At 46.5% G+C, this 14,689-nt stretch overlaps 1 protein-coding gene across 1 annotated transcript in view; it reads left to right on the forward strand.

The window, feature by feature from the left end:
* The window catches only part of PTDSS1 (phosphatidylserine synthase 1), a 57,969-nt gene that overhangs the window by 13,204 nt on the left and 30,076 nt on the right, over positions 1-14,689 (forward strand). The window contains exons 3-4 of the mRNA XM_090040391.1: positions 240-284; positions 5,273-5,397. Coding sequence (XP_089896517.1) covers positions 240-284; positions 5,273-5,397 — 170 coding nt within the window. The remainder of the gene's footprint in view (positions 1-239; positions 285-5,272; positions 5,398-14,689) is intronic.

The raw sequence follows: 14,689 nt of genomic DNA on the forward strand, positions 1-14,689 counted from the left end.
AAGGTAATTGCACGTTTCTTCTATAACCTGGTAATTGGCCAAAAATATACTTTTTGGAATTAATTTAACATTAATTACCAAAGAGCATATTTTATTTAATTATAGCCAGGTCTCCAAGTAAAACCCTTATACAGCTGGAAGGGAGATTGAGAATGATAATGTTGATAATGTACTGTGGTTCTGGCTTTCCATTCTTCTTAATCAATTGACTTTCATCTAACAAATGTTTCTGTCTGCAGGGCCCTTTACTCGCCCACATCCTGCAATATGGCGAATGGTTTTTGGTAAGTTTCATATTTATAGTTTTACTTATGCAGTGCCAGTTTTAACTTGGATAAATTGTACAGTTGTATAATAACCTCCACAAATACCATGGAGCACAGCTGTGCTCAAAACTTGTGAGAACCAGTGACTTTTTTTTTTGATAGTTTCGGTAATCTTCTGTACTTAGTTATATCGGTAAATGTGAGCAGTGTAATTCTATATCAGGGTAGTCTGATTATGATTGGAGCACTTTTAAGCCACACAAAAAGGCACATTCATTTGGATGATTGAAGGTTTATTTCTTATTTAAAAACAAAAACCTTGTTTAGCATTTGTACTTAAGTTATTTTCCGAATTAAGAAGATACAGTTATCATTGGTAAAGACATTGAAAAGACATTGCTTTATAACTACTGAAAGACATTGCTTTATAACTAAATACAGCATTTCTGCTAAACCTTTTTTTTTCCAGGAGTATATACCATTGTTATACATACTTACTTAAGCGGTTATATATTTTAGCATATGTTTATATAAATTCTTTTTTCTTTATTAAATGTTAGGAAATAGTGAACCATAATTTTCTTACCAGGTGTTTAATTTTGTGCCTAATTGAATTGAGGTTGAAATTCAGTTAAAAATGTACAAAATAGCATGTTAGAATTTAATTTTATTAGTTTAAAAACTACCTTGAACTTGACTGATCCATGTAAACAGGTAAAGTTTACTAAACAACCTTTCATTTTAAACAAATTGTATTAAGCAAAGGGGAGAGATTTTTCTCTAACAAGTGACTAGAATAGCTTATTTCAGATCCCGCATCTTTCAGATTTTAGAACTAGTAGATCTTGTTATCTTTATACTTCACTTTTTAATTTTTTGATTTTATTCATAGTTTATCAGAAAACTCTAGTACCTTGTGCTTAGCCTGTGAATTCTACTAATGAACTTCAGAAAACATAGTGGTTTCATATACTATATTTAATTTAAAGTCTTTTTACTACATTGTAGTAGGTATAGACCTTATTGTAGTTTGTCATACTTAGGATTATTTCTTTTTGTATTACAGTGTGGGTTTTTTAAATGTTATCTTAACATAGTACTACTACTTCTGTTCAATGCTTCAGCTCAGTGATTTGAGCTTTTAAAAACCAGAGTTCTTATGCACGGATAATCTTATGAGCATTAAACCATAGTTGTGCCATTTTAAGATAACATTTAGAAAACTCACATTGCCTGGGATCATGATTCCCCTTCACCAACAAGTAGCAAGCTCATGGGGTTCCCAGCTGCAAGGGCATGTACTCCTGCAGCTGAGGCCTACATCAGCTGCAAGCTTCCAGGCTTCGTGGCACAGATGTGCCCCCCAGCTGGGAGCTCCCAGCCACAAGGGCACCCCCTGACCACACATTTGATTAATGGCATGATAGGAGCGAGCCACAAAGTTCTTGTATGTTTTTTGTGGAATAACTTTTTGTAGCTTATTCCTTCTTTTATCATGCCATTAATTCACAGATTCATAAAAGTTAGGGGCTGGAAGGGACCTCTTGAGTTCATCAGGTCACTTAAGCAGGAAAGAGTGCTGGGGTCAGATGACCCAGCAAAGGTGAGCTTCCAGCTGTTTTTTGAAGATATCCAGAGTAGGTGATTGTTTTGATTGAACTTGTGGTGGAGTCATAACTTAAGACATGATTACCTGGTTAATCATGTCGTAAGTGTAAGCTGTGGCAGAGGCCTAACTTAAATCAACACTTGAAGTGGATGGGTTCAGAACTTGACCTACTGTATTACTGGGGGAAGATTGCAAGTGTGCTTGTGAGAGCATGCATGCCTATTAAAAAAAGATTTTGCCTTTTATTATACTTAGAGGTACACTGACACGTTGATCCAATATCAGTTCAGTACTGGTATAAAGAAAATTTGCTGTATTGGATATCGGCCCTATGGGGCTGATAATTTGGCTGATAAACGATCATGCTGTATGCTGCCGAAATGCAGCACTCAGGCAGCCAGGAGCACAGCCAGCAATGTGGAGAGCTGCCTCCAGCTGGTCAGTCCCATTGTGGAAGGAGAGGGAAGAGGCATGGGGGGCAGATCAGCACCCCCTGCAGTTAGAGAGTGGGGGTGGGGGCAGGAGCTGCCCAGGCGGTGTGGTTGCTGAGTGGGGGACGGCTCCCACCAGGGCCTGCACCCCAGGAGAGCACAGGGGGCATGTGCCCCCAGATCTGTATGGGCGGTGTGGTTGCTGGGGTGGGGTGGGCTGTAGCTGGGGTTGCGTGGGGCTCTTCTTAGCAGGGGATGGTCTCAGAGTAGGTGCCAGCGGCACTGGGAGGATGCTGCATTGATCCTAAATTTTGCCGCAGCTCAGCTCCCAGCACTGTTGCCGCCAGCCACACAGCGCTGCCGCAGCTTTTCCCAGTATGTGGGTGGAGGTGGGGCGTTGAGCCAGAGCAGCACTGGGCAGCTGGTGGCAGTGGTGCCAGGAGCAGGATGGCTGTGAAATTTGGGGTGAATGAAGCATTCTTCCAGTTCCATCAACCCCTGCTCCAAGCCCAGCCCCTGTAAAGAAGAGCCCTGGCTGCAGCCCACCCTGGCCCATGCAGATCCTGGGGGGGGGACACCCCCCCCATGCCCTCCCAAGGGTGGCACCACTCCCAAGGCAGTGGTAGAAGCTGCCTTCCCCCCCACACGAGCCACAGCTTTGCCCCACTCTGCCTGGGCAGTGCCTGCCCCATCCCTCACCCCTTCTACCCCACGGGACTGACCAGCTGGAAGCAGCTGTATTGGAAATTGTATCTGTGTCAGCCATATGCCTCCTTAAATATAGGCTATTGGTATTGGCTCCCAAAATCTCTATTGGTGCACCCCTAATTATTTTTTTTCCCCTGGCATGGCTTTGTCAGCTACAGTTAAGGTCTCAGCTATTCGGAATAGGCAGATCTTCATGGTTCAAGAGGATGTGTAGTTCCATGGAGTAACGGGTATATCCCAGAAGCGCAGCAAGTATCTCAAATAGCAGGCCACAAGTCCATAGTTTGTTTAGTTCAGTTTCTGTTCCATCTTGATGTTGTGCTGCTGCATGAATTTGTAGAACTGGAGAGCTGTGCATTTGTTCTGCCTACATAACTCTAGGCAGAATCTGCCCCTTATTGTATAAGGCCTCATGCAGTTGCCTTCTGATTATTACATATTAAACAAATTAGGACTTTTTTTTCCTCATGTTGCTTTTTCCCCTCCTGATATTGCTGTGTGATTAAGTTAGCATTTTGAATGTCTGAATAGTACATTTATTGCCTTGATGTTTTTGGATTTGTTTTTAACTGTCCCTGTAATTGTTTTTTAAACTTGTAAGTTACTGGTATGTTCTTTTTGTCCTAATGTCGTTTGGCATCTAGCAGACAGGGTTCTTTAGGTAAATCTGTACAGGTTTCCCTCACTTTAGATGCATTCCTGAAAAACTGCGCATAACTCGAATTCACATAAAGGGAAACCACTCTACAAGGTAACAAATAGGGATATGTTCCAAGACCTTGACAGCATTGGCAGCAGGTAGGTCTGCTGGGGCCAGGGTGGCACCGGGCTCTTCCTGGTGGGGGGGCTGGACCAGGCTGCACTCAAGGGAGAGGGCAGCAGCGCTGAGAGGTGGGCTAAGGTTGGGGCTGCAGCCACTCCAAAATTCGCCATAGTCCCCACAATCCTCCTTCCCAGTGCTGCTGCCACACAAGCCGAGTGCAATGCAGCCCAGCCCTCACTGGCAAGAGCCCCAGCCCACAGTGGCAGCCCATAGCAGCAGGAGCTGGACCCCCTGTCTTGCGCCCGCCCTGGCTGTGCAATGCCTGCCTCTACCCCAGCCCCACTCCCTCCCTTACCGCCAGCAGGAGGGCAGATAGACGCCCCACTCACCCCAGCCCTTGCTCCTGCTTGTACCCCGCTGCCTTCCTTACTGCTGTGGCCTCAATCTGTCCCACGGCTCACAGCCTCCCCCCACGGACTTACCTGCTGCTGATCGCATAAGAGTGAACTTACCTCTCATATAATGAATTTTGGGTATAAAAAAGGTCATCTCAAAAGAGCAAATGCGCATATACAGAACCTGCATAAAGCAAGGGCAACCTGTATCTTTTATTAGCCCAACTCAAATAGTTGGAAAAAATCTTCTTTGCAAGATTTTGGGTACAAACACCCTTTATCCGGAAGCTTCCTCAGCCTGAGGAAGGGTGTTTGTACCCAAAATCTTGCAAAGAAGATTTTTTCCAGCTATTTAGGTTGGTTTAATAAAAGATATTGGATTTACCCAAAGAACCTTGTCTGCCTATGTCCGTAGACTAACGCAGCTACAATCTATAAATTTGTTGTCTAGGAATTTATTTTAATTATTGAAAGTTTCATGCACAGACACTGAATAAGAAACCCAAACAGAATGCTACCAGATGTGATTTCTACTGATTTGAAGATATGTCATATCAGCCTTATTTATTTATTTTGACTCTTAATGGCAAAAATCAGCCCACCAAGTTAAACTGCTCACCAAAGCAGCTAGTGGACGCCAGGCAGTGAAGCTCAGCTTACAGCCCCTTTGCATTGCCCGAGTAGCTCATAGCAGCCAAGCAGTATGTTGGTCCATCTGGTGATTAGTTTTGCAATTGATTATTTGGTTTAAAGGCTATGTTATTGAAACCCACAGCCTGTGGAGTTGGGAGCAGAAAGCTCGTTCCTTCAGTCCTTGTGTTTCTGTGCTCTGGGGGTTTCCCCCCTACGTTTTTGACTCAGTTAGTATTTAAATAGTATGCAATGGGGAATCATATAACAGGTGCATTTTCAAGATTTCGTTTGTGGCTGCAAAATATTGTGGACCCAGAATCCAGACTTGTGTAAACTGTCATTTTTATGTGCTTTTTGCCATTGTCCATGTCAGCTTTTGAATGTTGCTTTGGAACCAACTTTTGACTGTCTGGCCTAGCTAATTTCATTGTAGACAGTCTGTATAAATATGATTCTACTACTTACAGGTCTCAGCGTTCTCTATTTCCTGTTTCTGGTGTTCGTGCTCTTCCTCAACTTTGAGCAGGTGAAATCAGTGATGTATTGGCTGGACCCTAATCTCCGATACGCTACCAGGGAAGCAGATATCATGGTATGTACCTGTCTGCCAGTTACAGCTGCTCCATATTAACTATCAATCTCTACATTCAGATTAACCAGGAAGCAAATTAATTTTCCATGTCTGTGATGCAGATCTATAAAATTTGGCCCTACTGGGCCTGTTGTGTAAAGAATGGGTATGATGCAGGATATCATACTTGTCAACATAATATCTGGACTGTAGTCTCAGCAACCCAGAATCAAGTCAAAACATGACAGACTGTTCCTATCTATGCAGAACTATGTTTAATGGAATCCATAAATCTCACTGTTCTGACAATACTAAGCAATGACACTTTATCATTTTTCTGCTTTCCCTGTACTTGATTACTCATATTACCGTATTTTTTCAAATCCAGGATGAGCCCCCCTCACCATTTAACATGGGGAATATCATAGAAATCTTAAGAGATACGTGGCTGGAAGGGATCTCCAGGGGTCATCTAATCCAGTCTCCTGCCTGAGACAGGATCATCCTTATCCAAACCATTTTATACAATCCATAATCTAACCTCTTCAGAAAACTGCCAACAACCCTGAGAGACCACAAGCCATAACACTCTTAACATGCCACATGTAAAGCAGGGGAACCATGATAGCCAGTGTATAGTGTCCTGCTTCTATAAAAAGTTGTTAATATATGCTCAAGAGATACCAAGTAGAGGGCTATGTCCCCCACTACAGAGAAAGGCAAAAACCCCCACAGCCTGTACCAATCCAACCATGAGGTAAAATTCCTTCCTGACCCCAAATATGGTGATCAGTCTGACCCTGAGTGGAGGGGCAAAACCCTCTAGCCAGGAACCTCCAGCTTTGGTGCCAGCTGGAATGTTGGCAGGATACTGCCCCAGTCAAAATGCCCAGCCTTGGCTGGAGCTGTCACCCAGTGCGTCTGAGAGAGGCTTAAAAGCACCTTGACATGAGACATACCCAGAGTAGAACACAGGCATAACTAGGCCTATGTCATCCCAACCAGTGGCTCTCCAACCTCCTCTTGAACACCTCCAGTGATGGAGAATCCACAACTCCCCTAGACAGTCTGTTCCACTGCCTCACTAGTCTAACAGTGAAGAATTACTTAACTTGCTTTGCTACAACTTCAAGCTATTGGTCTGTCTCCTGCTCACTACAGGAGAGAGAAAAGTGCCTTTCCTCTTGTTAATATTAGTCCTTCGTGTATTTGAAGAGTGCTCTCATAACCCCTCTTAAGGATCTTTTCCACAAGCTGAACATGCCTAGCTCCTCCAGACTTTTATTATATAACTTCCTTTCCAAGTCCTTTATCATCTTTGTCACACACCTTTGGACCATCTCCAAGGTGGATAAATATCAACCATTTTTTAAAGGGTTTTTTTATTTAAATCAGATTATTTTTATTATTTAAACTTTTTATTAATTTTTTTTGGTCAAGATGATTTTAAAAAAAAACGTTATATAAAGATGGTTTTAATTTAAGATATGTTAAAGCTCAAAGATTTCATCATGGAATAGGGATTATAACTTCTAATTATATACTATTTGAGACAATGTATTCATGTAACCTTTTAAAAAGTTTTATAAATGGGTCACAACAGGCCATGAACTATATTAGGGGCCCAATCTTATGGGGTTCCCAGAGGCTCCTCTCTAGATTAGTAAAGATTAAAGAAAACCACTCTACCCAATGGGACTCAGTCCTTGGTCTAGAAGTTCCCATGAAGTGTCTCTGTGATGTTTAGTTTCAGTTCTAAAACTGTGGATTTGTGTCTCTAGAGAACACAGGCAGACACGATTCTTTGGGAAGATGTGAGATCTTTTATTAGTCCAACTAAATAGTTGGAAAAAATGTTCTTTGCAAGCTTTTGGGAACAAATGTCCTTCTTCAGGAATAGGGATAGTTTGTCTCCAGAGATAACATCCTTGTTAACGGCAGTATACAGAGATGCAAGGTAACAGACCTGATTACTAAGGATCCTGGTTTTCCCCAATAAAAAAAAATAAATCACAAATTCTCTGATAAAAACCCCAAAATCTGTTACTAAAATTAAAGGCCCCCCACAGCCCTCCCTGCCCTGCAGGTTCCTCCCAGCTGCCGGGGCCATGGGGCCAGGGACCTAGGTTCCACAGCTCCCTGCCCCCAACAGAAGGCAGCTGCAGCAGGAGCATGGAGCTGGCTCCCCCAGTGCTGCAGGCTGAGGGCTCAGGCAGGGGCAGGGCCAACTCCCGGGTGGCAATGGGGACACGTGCCCCCCAGATCTGTGCTGGGGCAGGCTGTGAGCTGCCCTGGTGACGTGCCTCCTGCACCTGCAGTTTCCCTCAGTGTAGCCCTGTGCGCAGGAAGTCACCACTGGGGTGGCGCAGGGCAAGCAGCTGCTAGGAGATCCCCATGTGGCTAGGAGATCCCCAGTTGTGCCGCATTGTGGGAGAGGGCAGCAGGGAATTGGGCACACGGCTGCTCGCCGCTGTCCCCTATCACTCTGCTTCCCTCCTCCACAACCCAGCGTGGCTGGGGACAGAGGAGCTGTTTGGGGATCTCCTAGCAGCTGCTCTCCCTGCGCCACCCCGGCAACATGCCTCCTGCACGCGGGGCTACACTGAGGGAAGCAGCAGGTGCAGGAGGCGCGTCCCCAGGGCAGTGCTGGGGCGAGGAGGAGATCCTCGCGTGGCCCTGCTGTTCCCAGCAACACCGGGTCATGCCTGCGCGGCTGCAGAGGCCCCATGGAAGAGACGAAGGAGCCTGCACAGATCTGGGCGAGCGAGTGGGTCCCCTCTGCCCCCTGAGAGCAAAAGATACTGTGCTCGGCTGGCTGCACATGGACCACCTGCAGCCCTATTGGCCTGATCAGGCTCGGCGCCTCCATGTGTGGCTTCCCTTAAGGGCCTGTAATGCTGCTTGTAGTCCACGTGCAGCCAGCCAGGCACTCAATGTCTCTTGCTGACACCTCCCCGCTCCTGGCTGGCATGACTGGCTGGCTGCGTAGGGACCGTGAGCAGCGCTATGGGCCCTTAAGGGAAGATGTGCATGAAGGCATTGAGCCCGGTTGGGCCTATTTTAACACTGTGGGCAATCCATGAGCAGCCAGCCGGGCACCCAGTGTTGTTCACCAACACCTCCCTGTTCCCTCAGCTCCCCAGCCCCCCCCCCCCCACTACCCCCCCCAGCCCCCTGTAAGCCCAACATACCTAACCTACAGCCTCCAGAAGGAAAGTAAGCCAGAGGTAAGCCTTGGGACTGATTTAAGGCCTCAGGCCCTGCCCTCCCCCCACTCTAGGCAGGGCGGGGGCTTTCCTGATGCTTTTGCAATTGGCTCCTGGAGGCTGGAACTCAGCAAGCCTGCAGAGCTCTTTGCAAAAGCAGGAAATCTGCTGGTTTCTCTACCAGAAAGGAAAATCCTTGTTTTCTCTGATAAAGCTGGGAAATCCGTGGTTTTCTTCATTTTTCTCTGGGAAACAGAAAACCTGGATCCCTGCTGATCACCCACCCATCAGCCCTATTGTCTCTCTACAAGTTTGTGTACAGACAGTCGAGCCCTTACCTTTCTCTAAAAGTGCAAAGTTTCAAGAAGTTAAACAAATTAAAGATATCCAACAACAGGAATTCACTTTTTGTAGAAAACTGTAATTAAATTGAAGTTTCCTGACCAGTGTTTTAAATTGTGATTCAAATCATGGTTTCAATCTGATTGAATATGATGATCAATTCAATATGATTTCAATCAAATCTGCCCTAACCCTCTCTAACCTCACCATGTCCTTTTTAAAATGTGGAGCCCAGAACTGTGCACAAAAAAACCCCCTTGTCTTGTATTTAAATAAAAGGGGATGGCAGGGACATGCTCTGGCTCCAGTCTGGAGTTGGGGCCAGAGCCACAGCTGCTGCTTACCCCCCCGCCCCATTTCCCCCTTCTCTGGTAGCTTAGGGCTGTTATTTACTGTTAGGAAGCTTGATGGGATTAACAATGTATTTAGACTATGGTAAAAGTGTTTTTTAAGAATGTAGGTACAGGTTGTAATTGCTAACATGTAGTCTGTGCTGGAGAAGATTTAGGGGTGGCTACCGCAGCAAGAGCCCTAAAATAAAACTGACCATCTTTTATTGCCCTTGAGCAGCACAGTGCAGCTGCAGCTTTCCTTACAGTGGGTCGTACGTGCATTTTGATCTGTACCTGATCAGCCTGACTGGCTTGTGTGAATAGGAGCTTGGTCCCTAAAGCCTCAGCCACAACAACCCCCACCACTGTGGCTATCCCTGCACAGGTGTCATTGTGAAAGCATCATAAATCCAGTACCACTGAGCTATGTTGTTTCATCACCTGCAGAGGTCAGTGAATATTTTCACAAGGCAGAGAGGGCAGAGTTTCTTATTAGTTTCTTATGGATGGAATATTCTCATACATTGAGAGTCTTATTTAACATTTAGTTTGCAGTAGAGATGCTTTAATTGAGCATTAACTTTGCTTGCTGCAAACCAGCATAAACAAACCAGCTTTCTTTCATGTTCTTGGGTATTAATGGCCTGTAGTTACTTTTGAGGAAACTTCAGCTCACCCTTTCCTTAGCAAATGACAGTTACAGGTTCACTCCAGCTTTCTGCTTCTGCACTCAGACTAAATATCCTGAATGTGAATGTGTTTATTGGGAGACCAGCTTGAAAAAGAAAACAAGAGAACAGTCATATGAAGAGTCAGATAAGCAGCTTGTGTGTGAAACTACCCCTGGCAGCGGACTGCGGATTTAGCACTGAGCACAGAATGTCAAGGACAGCATTAACATGAGAAAATCTCAGTCAGCTGAGGTTTTATTTGTATTTTTCCACACTGATGTTCTGTTCTTAAGTCATGTACACCATTTGCCCCAGAGACAACCTTATCCCTTCAAATTCAGGTTGCATCATGGTGACACTAAGTATTTTTCCATTCTTGATTACCACAGCCTTTGATTGACTAACATTTTGGGAAATTAATTCAAGAGTAAAGAATGCAGATCTGCCTACCTCTTCCTTGGAGCAAATTTGTCCTTGCTTTTCCCTATTTGGGGATGATTTGTGCATGAGGACAAAGTGGTTGATTATTAAAAAGTTAATAACAAAATTGAAGAGATAAGAAAAGTATTATTGTTTTTATGTGGAGATAAAGTCTGTCTCCTTGTAAAACAAACAGAAGTCCAGCCTGCAGCAACACTGCCATTCTGTACAGTCAGGGAGCAGGTTGCAAGCTATCCCGTATGGCTCTGAGGCCCAGGAAGAGAGATTCTGCCTCCAGTCCCAACCACTGCACAAATCCAGCGTTTGTAAGTGGGGTCACGTACCATGGACAGGATTCGCCAAAGTACATTACAGAAACCATGATAAACAGGTCGAGTGATAAGAAAGATGCCCCACAGATCTGTGTGCGTGTATCTCTGCCAATCTGTCCTGTGGCTGCTGTGGCTCATTTGACAGTCCAAAGTACATCATTGCAATTACACTGTACACATTCCTGTCACAATATCCTCACCGTGTGTCTGCGTACCCGCATATCCATCACCATCAAAAAGGCTTTTGACAAAGTATCCCTGTGGGAAAACTGGAAGATTGTGGGCTCAGCTGCTCAACGGTTCAGTGGCTGGGAAACTAGCTACAGGGTAGGACCCAGAGAGTTCTCATGAACAGATCTGTATTGTCCTGCCACAAAGTGACCAGTGGTGTCCCTCGGGAGTCTGTGCTTGGACCAGTGCTTTTCAACATCACAGAAGTAGGGTTGGAAGGGACCTTAGAGATCTTCAAGTCCGACCCCCTGCCAGGGCAGGAGAAAAAAACTGGGCTTAAATGATCTCAATTAGGTAGGCATCAAGCCTCCTTTTAAAGACCTCCAGGGTAGGAGCCAGCACCACTTCCCTTGGAAGTTGGTTCCAGATCCTAGCCGCCCTGACAGTGAAGTAGTTCTTACAGATGTCTAATCTAAACCTACTCTCCAACAACTTATGGCTGTTATTCCTTGTTATGCCAGAGGGTGGTAGGGGAAACAAGGTCTCTTCCCAAACCCTTCTGGTCCCTGCTAGTGAGTTTATAGATAGTCACCAGGTCCCCCCTTAGCCTTCTCTTGTGAAGGCTGAACAGGTTCAGGTCCTGCAGACTCTCATTGTAGGGTCTGCCCTGTAGTACCCGGATCATGCAGGTGGCCCTCCTCTGGACCCTCTCAATGTTGTCCACATCTCTCCCAAAGTGGGGCGCACAGAACTGGACACAGTACTCCAGCTGTGGCCTGACCAGTGTTGCATAGAGGGGGAGGATCACCTCCTTGGCCCTGCTTGAGATGCATCTGTGGATGTATGACAAGGTTAGCCCTGCCAATCATGACCTTGCATTGTCAGCCCATGTTCATCTTGGAGTCAGTAATGACTCCAAAATCCCTTTCTGCTTCCGTGCTTTCAAGAAGTGTGTTTCCCATCTTATAAGTGTGCTGCTGGTTACTACTGCCCAAGTGCAGCACCCTGTACGTGTATTGAAGCGCATCGTGTTTTTGTTAGCCCACCCCTGTAACCTATCCAGGTCTTGCTGCAGTCTCTCCCTCCCTACTAGCGTGCTCACCTCACCCCAAATTTTGGTATCATCAGAGAATTTAAACAGGGTGCTTTTCACCCCATCGTCCAAATCGCTGATGAAGAAATTGAGCAGCACGGGCCCAAGGACCGAGCCCTGGGGGACTCCGCTGCCCACTTCCCCCCAGGTTGAATATGACCCATCCACCACCACCCTCTGAGTGCGACTCTTCAGCCAATCTGCAATCCATCTGACTGCATAGGCATCGATGCCACAGTCGCCCAATTTTTTAATGAAGATGGGGTGGGAGATGGTGTCAAAGGCCTTGCTGAAGTCCAGAAAGACTACATCCATGGCAACACCTGCATCCAATGCTTTTGTGACCTGATCATAAAAGGCAGTCAGGTTGGTCTGACATGACCTGTCCCTAATGAAACCGTGCCAGTTGCCCTTGAGCATCATCTCTGAGGCTGGCCCATCACAGATGTGCTCCATGATGATCTTTTCAAAGAGTCTCCCTAGGATTGAGGTAAGACTGACAGGCCTATAGTTGCCTGGGTCCTCCCTCCTCCCCTTTTTAAAGATGGGGACCATGTTGGCTACCTTCCAATCATCCGGCACCTGGCGTGAGCACCACAAGCGCTTGTAAAGCCGTGCCAAGGGTCCTGCAATAACCCCTGCTGGCTCCCTCAACACCCTGGGGTGGAGAGCATCTGGACCCACTGATTTGAACATGTGCAGCCCCTCCAGAAGCTCTCTAACCCGGTCCTCCCCAGCCTGAGGTCTGGAGGCGTTCCCCTGGAGTCCGTCTTGTATCACAGTGGGGAAGTCCTGGTCCCTGAACAAGAAAACAGAGGTGAAGAATTGGTTAAAGAGGTCTGCTTTCTTCTCTGGCACAACCACCAAATTGCCCAAAAGATCTTGCAGGGGCCCAATGTTTCCCGGTGCTTTCTTCATCCTCCCTATATATTTGAAAAAGGACTTTTTGTTACCTTTATTTTGGACACAAGTCCTAGCTCTATGTCTGCCTTAGCTTTCCTGACAGCCCCCCTACAGGCCCGAGCAGAGGAGGTATACTCCTCTTTGGAGATAGCACCCCCCTTCCACCAGGTGTACACCGCCTTTTTGGCAATCAGGCATTCCTGGACACCCTTGGTGAGCCAGGGGGCTTTCAGGCACTCTTGCCCCTCTTGCTTCTTGTTGGGATGGTCACCCCTTGGGCCCTGAGTATTGTCTCCTTAAGGAACGACCACTCATCTTGGGCACTGAGTTCCCCTGCCCTTGAGAACCCTAGTGCTGGTAAACTCCAGCAAGTGATGATTGCTATCACCTAGGTGGTCAAGGACCTGGAGGCCCCTTACCAGTTCGTCACCTGTGGCCAGGACCAGGTCCAACAGGGCATTTCCTCTGGTGGAACTGTGCACCTCCTGAATTAAGTGGAGGTCCTGTATCTCGGCCAGGAACCTCCTGGAACGGTCCGACCTGGCTGACTGTTCCTCCCAGCAGATGTCCGGGTAATTGAAGTCACCCGTGATAATTACATCCCTTGCCTTAAGTGCCTCTGCAAGCTGGCCTGAAAATTCCCGGTCCAGCTCCTCCCCTTGGTTGTGGGGGCTGTAGTAGATCCCCACCATTAAATCCCTCTCCCCACGGTCCCCTTGTATCTTGACCCAGAGCACTTCAGCTTGCCCCTCCTCTGACCCCATTTTGCTGGCAGAGGATATGTATTGCTCCTTGACAGGATACATGTATTGTGTCCAGGATACATGGATACATGTATTGCTCCATGTATTGCTCCTTCGTTACCAATGATTTGGATGGGGGAGTGAAAAGCTCGCTGGCCAAGTTCGCATATGACACCAAGTTATGGGGCAGTTTGGCCATGCCAGAAGATAGCTTACTGATACAGGTGGACCTGGACAGGCTAGAGAATTGGGTAGACTGGAACCAGATGAAGTTTAACACTTCCAAATGTAAGGTGCTCCATCTGGGGGCAAATAACCCTCAACATATATATAGGCTTGGAGGCGACAGCCTGACCTGCACCACAGCTAAAAGCGATCTAGGGCTAATGATTTACCACTGCATGAACATGAGCCATCAGTGTGATGTGGTGGTTAGCAGGGCAAATAACACGCTGGCATACATCAACCGATGCATCTCATGTAAAACTAAGGAAGTGATACTCCCACTGTACTCAGCACTAGTGAGACCGCAGTTGGAGTACTGCATCCAGTTCTGGGTGCTGGACTTCCAATAAGGGCATGGAGAAACTTGAAAGGGTCCAGAAAAGAGCCTCATATGCAGGGCAAGCCATATGAGGAAAGGCTGAGGGACCTGGGCCTCTTTAGCCTAAAGAAGAGAAAGTTGAGAGGGTACTTGATAGTGGCTTATCAGAGGAGGAGTGCATCAGGATCTTGGTGAACAACTGTTCACTAGGGCACCCTTAGGGAAGACCAGGACCAAGGTATATAAACTGGAAGGCTGTTTCAGGCTTAATACTAGGAAAAACTCCTTCACAGTGAGGGTGACCAGACTGTGGAATAGACTCTCTCCGGAGGTGGTGCAGTCACCTACCCTGGAGGTTTTCAAGAGGAGACTGACAGTCACCTCTCTGGGGTCACTGGATCCCAGTTTCCTTCCTGCCTAGAGCAAAGGGGCTGGATCCGATGATCTGCAAGGTCCCTTCCAGTCCCTAACGATCTATGAATCACCCTTGCCCATCACAATGACACAACCTCACTCCTAACCCTCCTTTCCCCCTCCCCTTCCTATGTCTCTTTCC

This window comes from Crocodylus siamensis, chromosome 3 (assembly GCF_052110815.1).
Source record: "Crocodylus siamensis isolate JL-2025a chromosome 3, ASM5211081v1, whole genome shotgun sequence".
NCBI classification, from domain to species: Eukaryota; Metazoa; Chordata; order Crocodylia; family Crocodylidae; genus Crocodylus; species Crocodylus siamensis.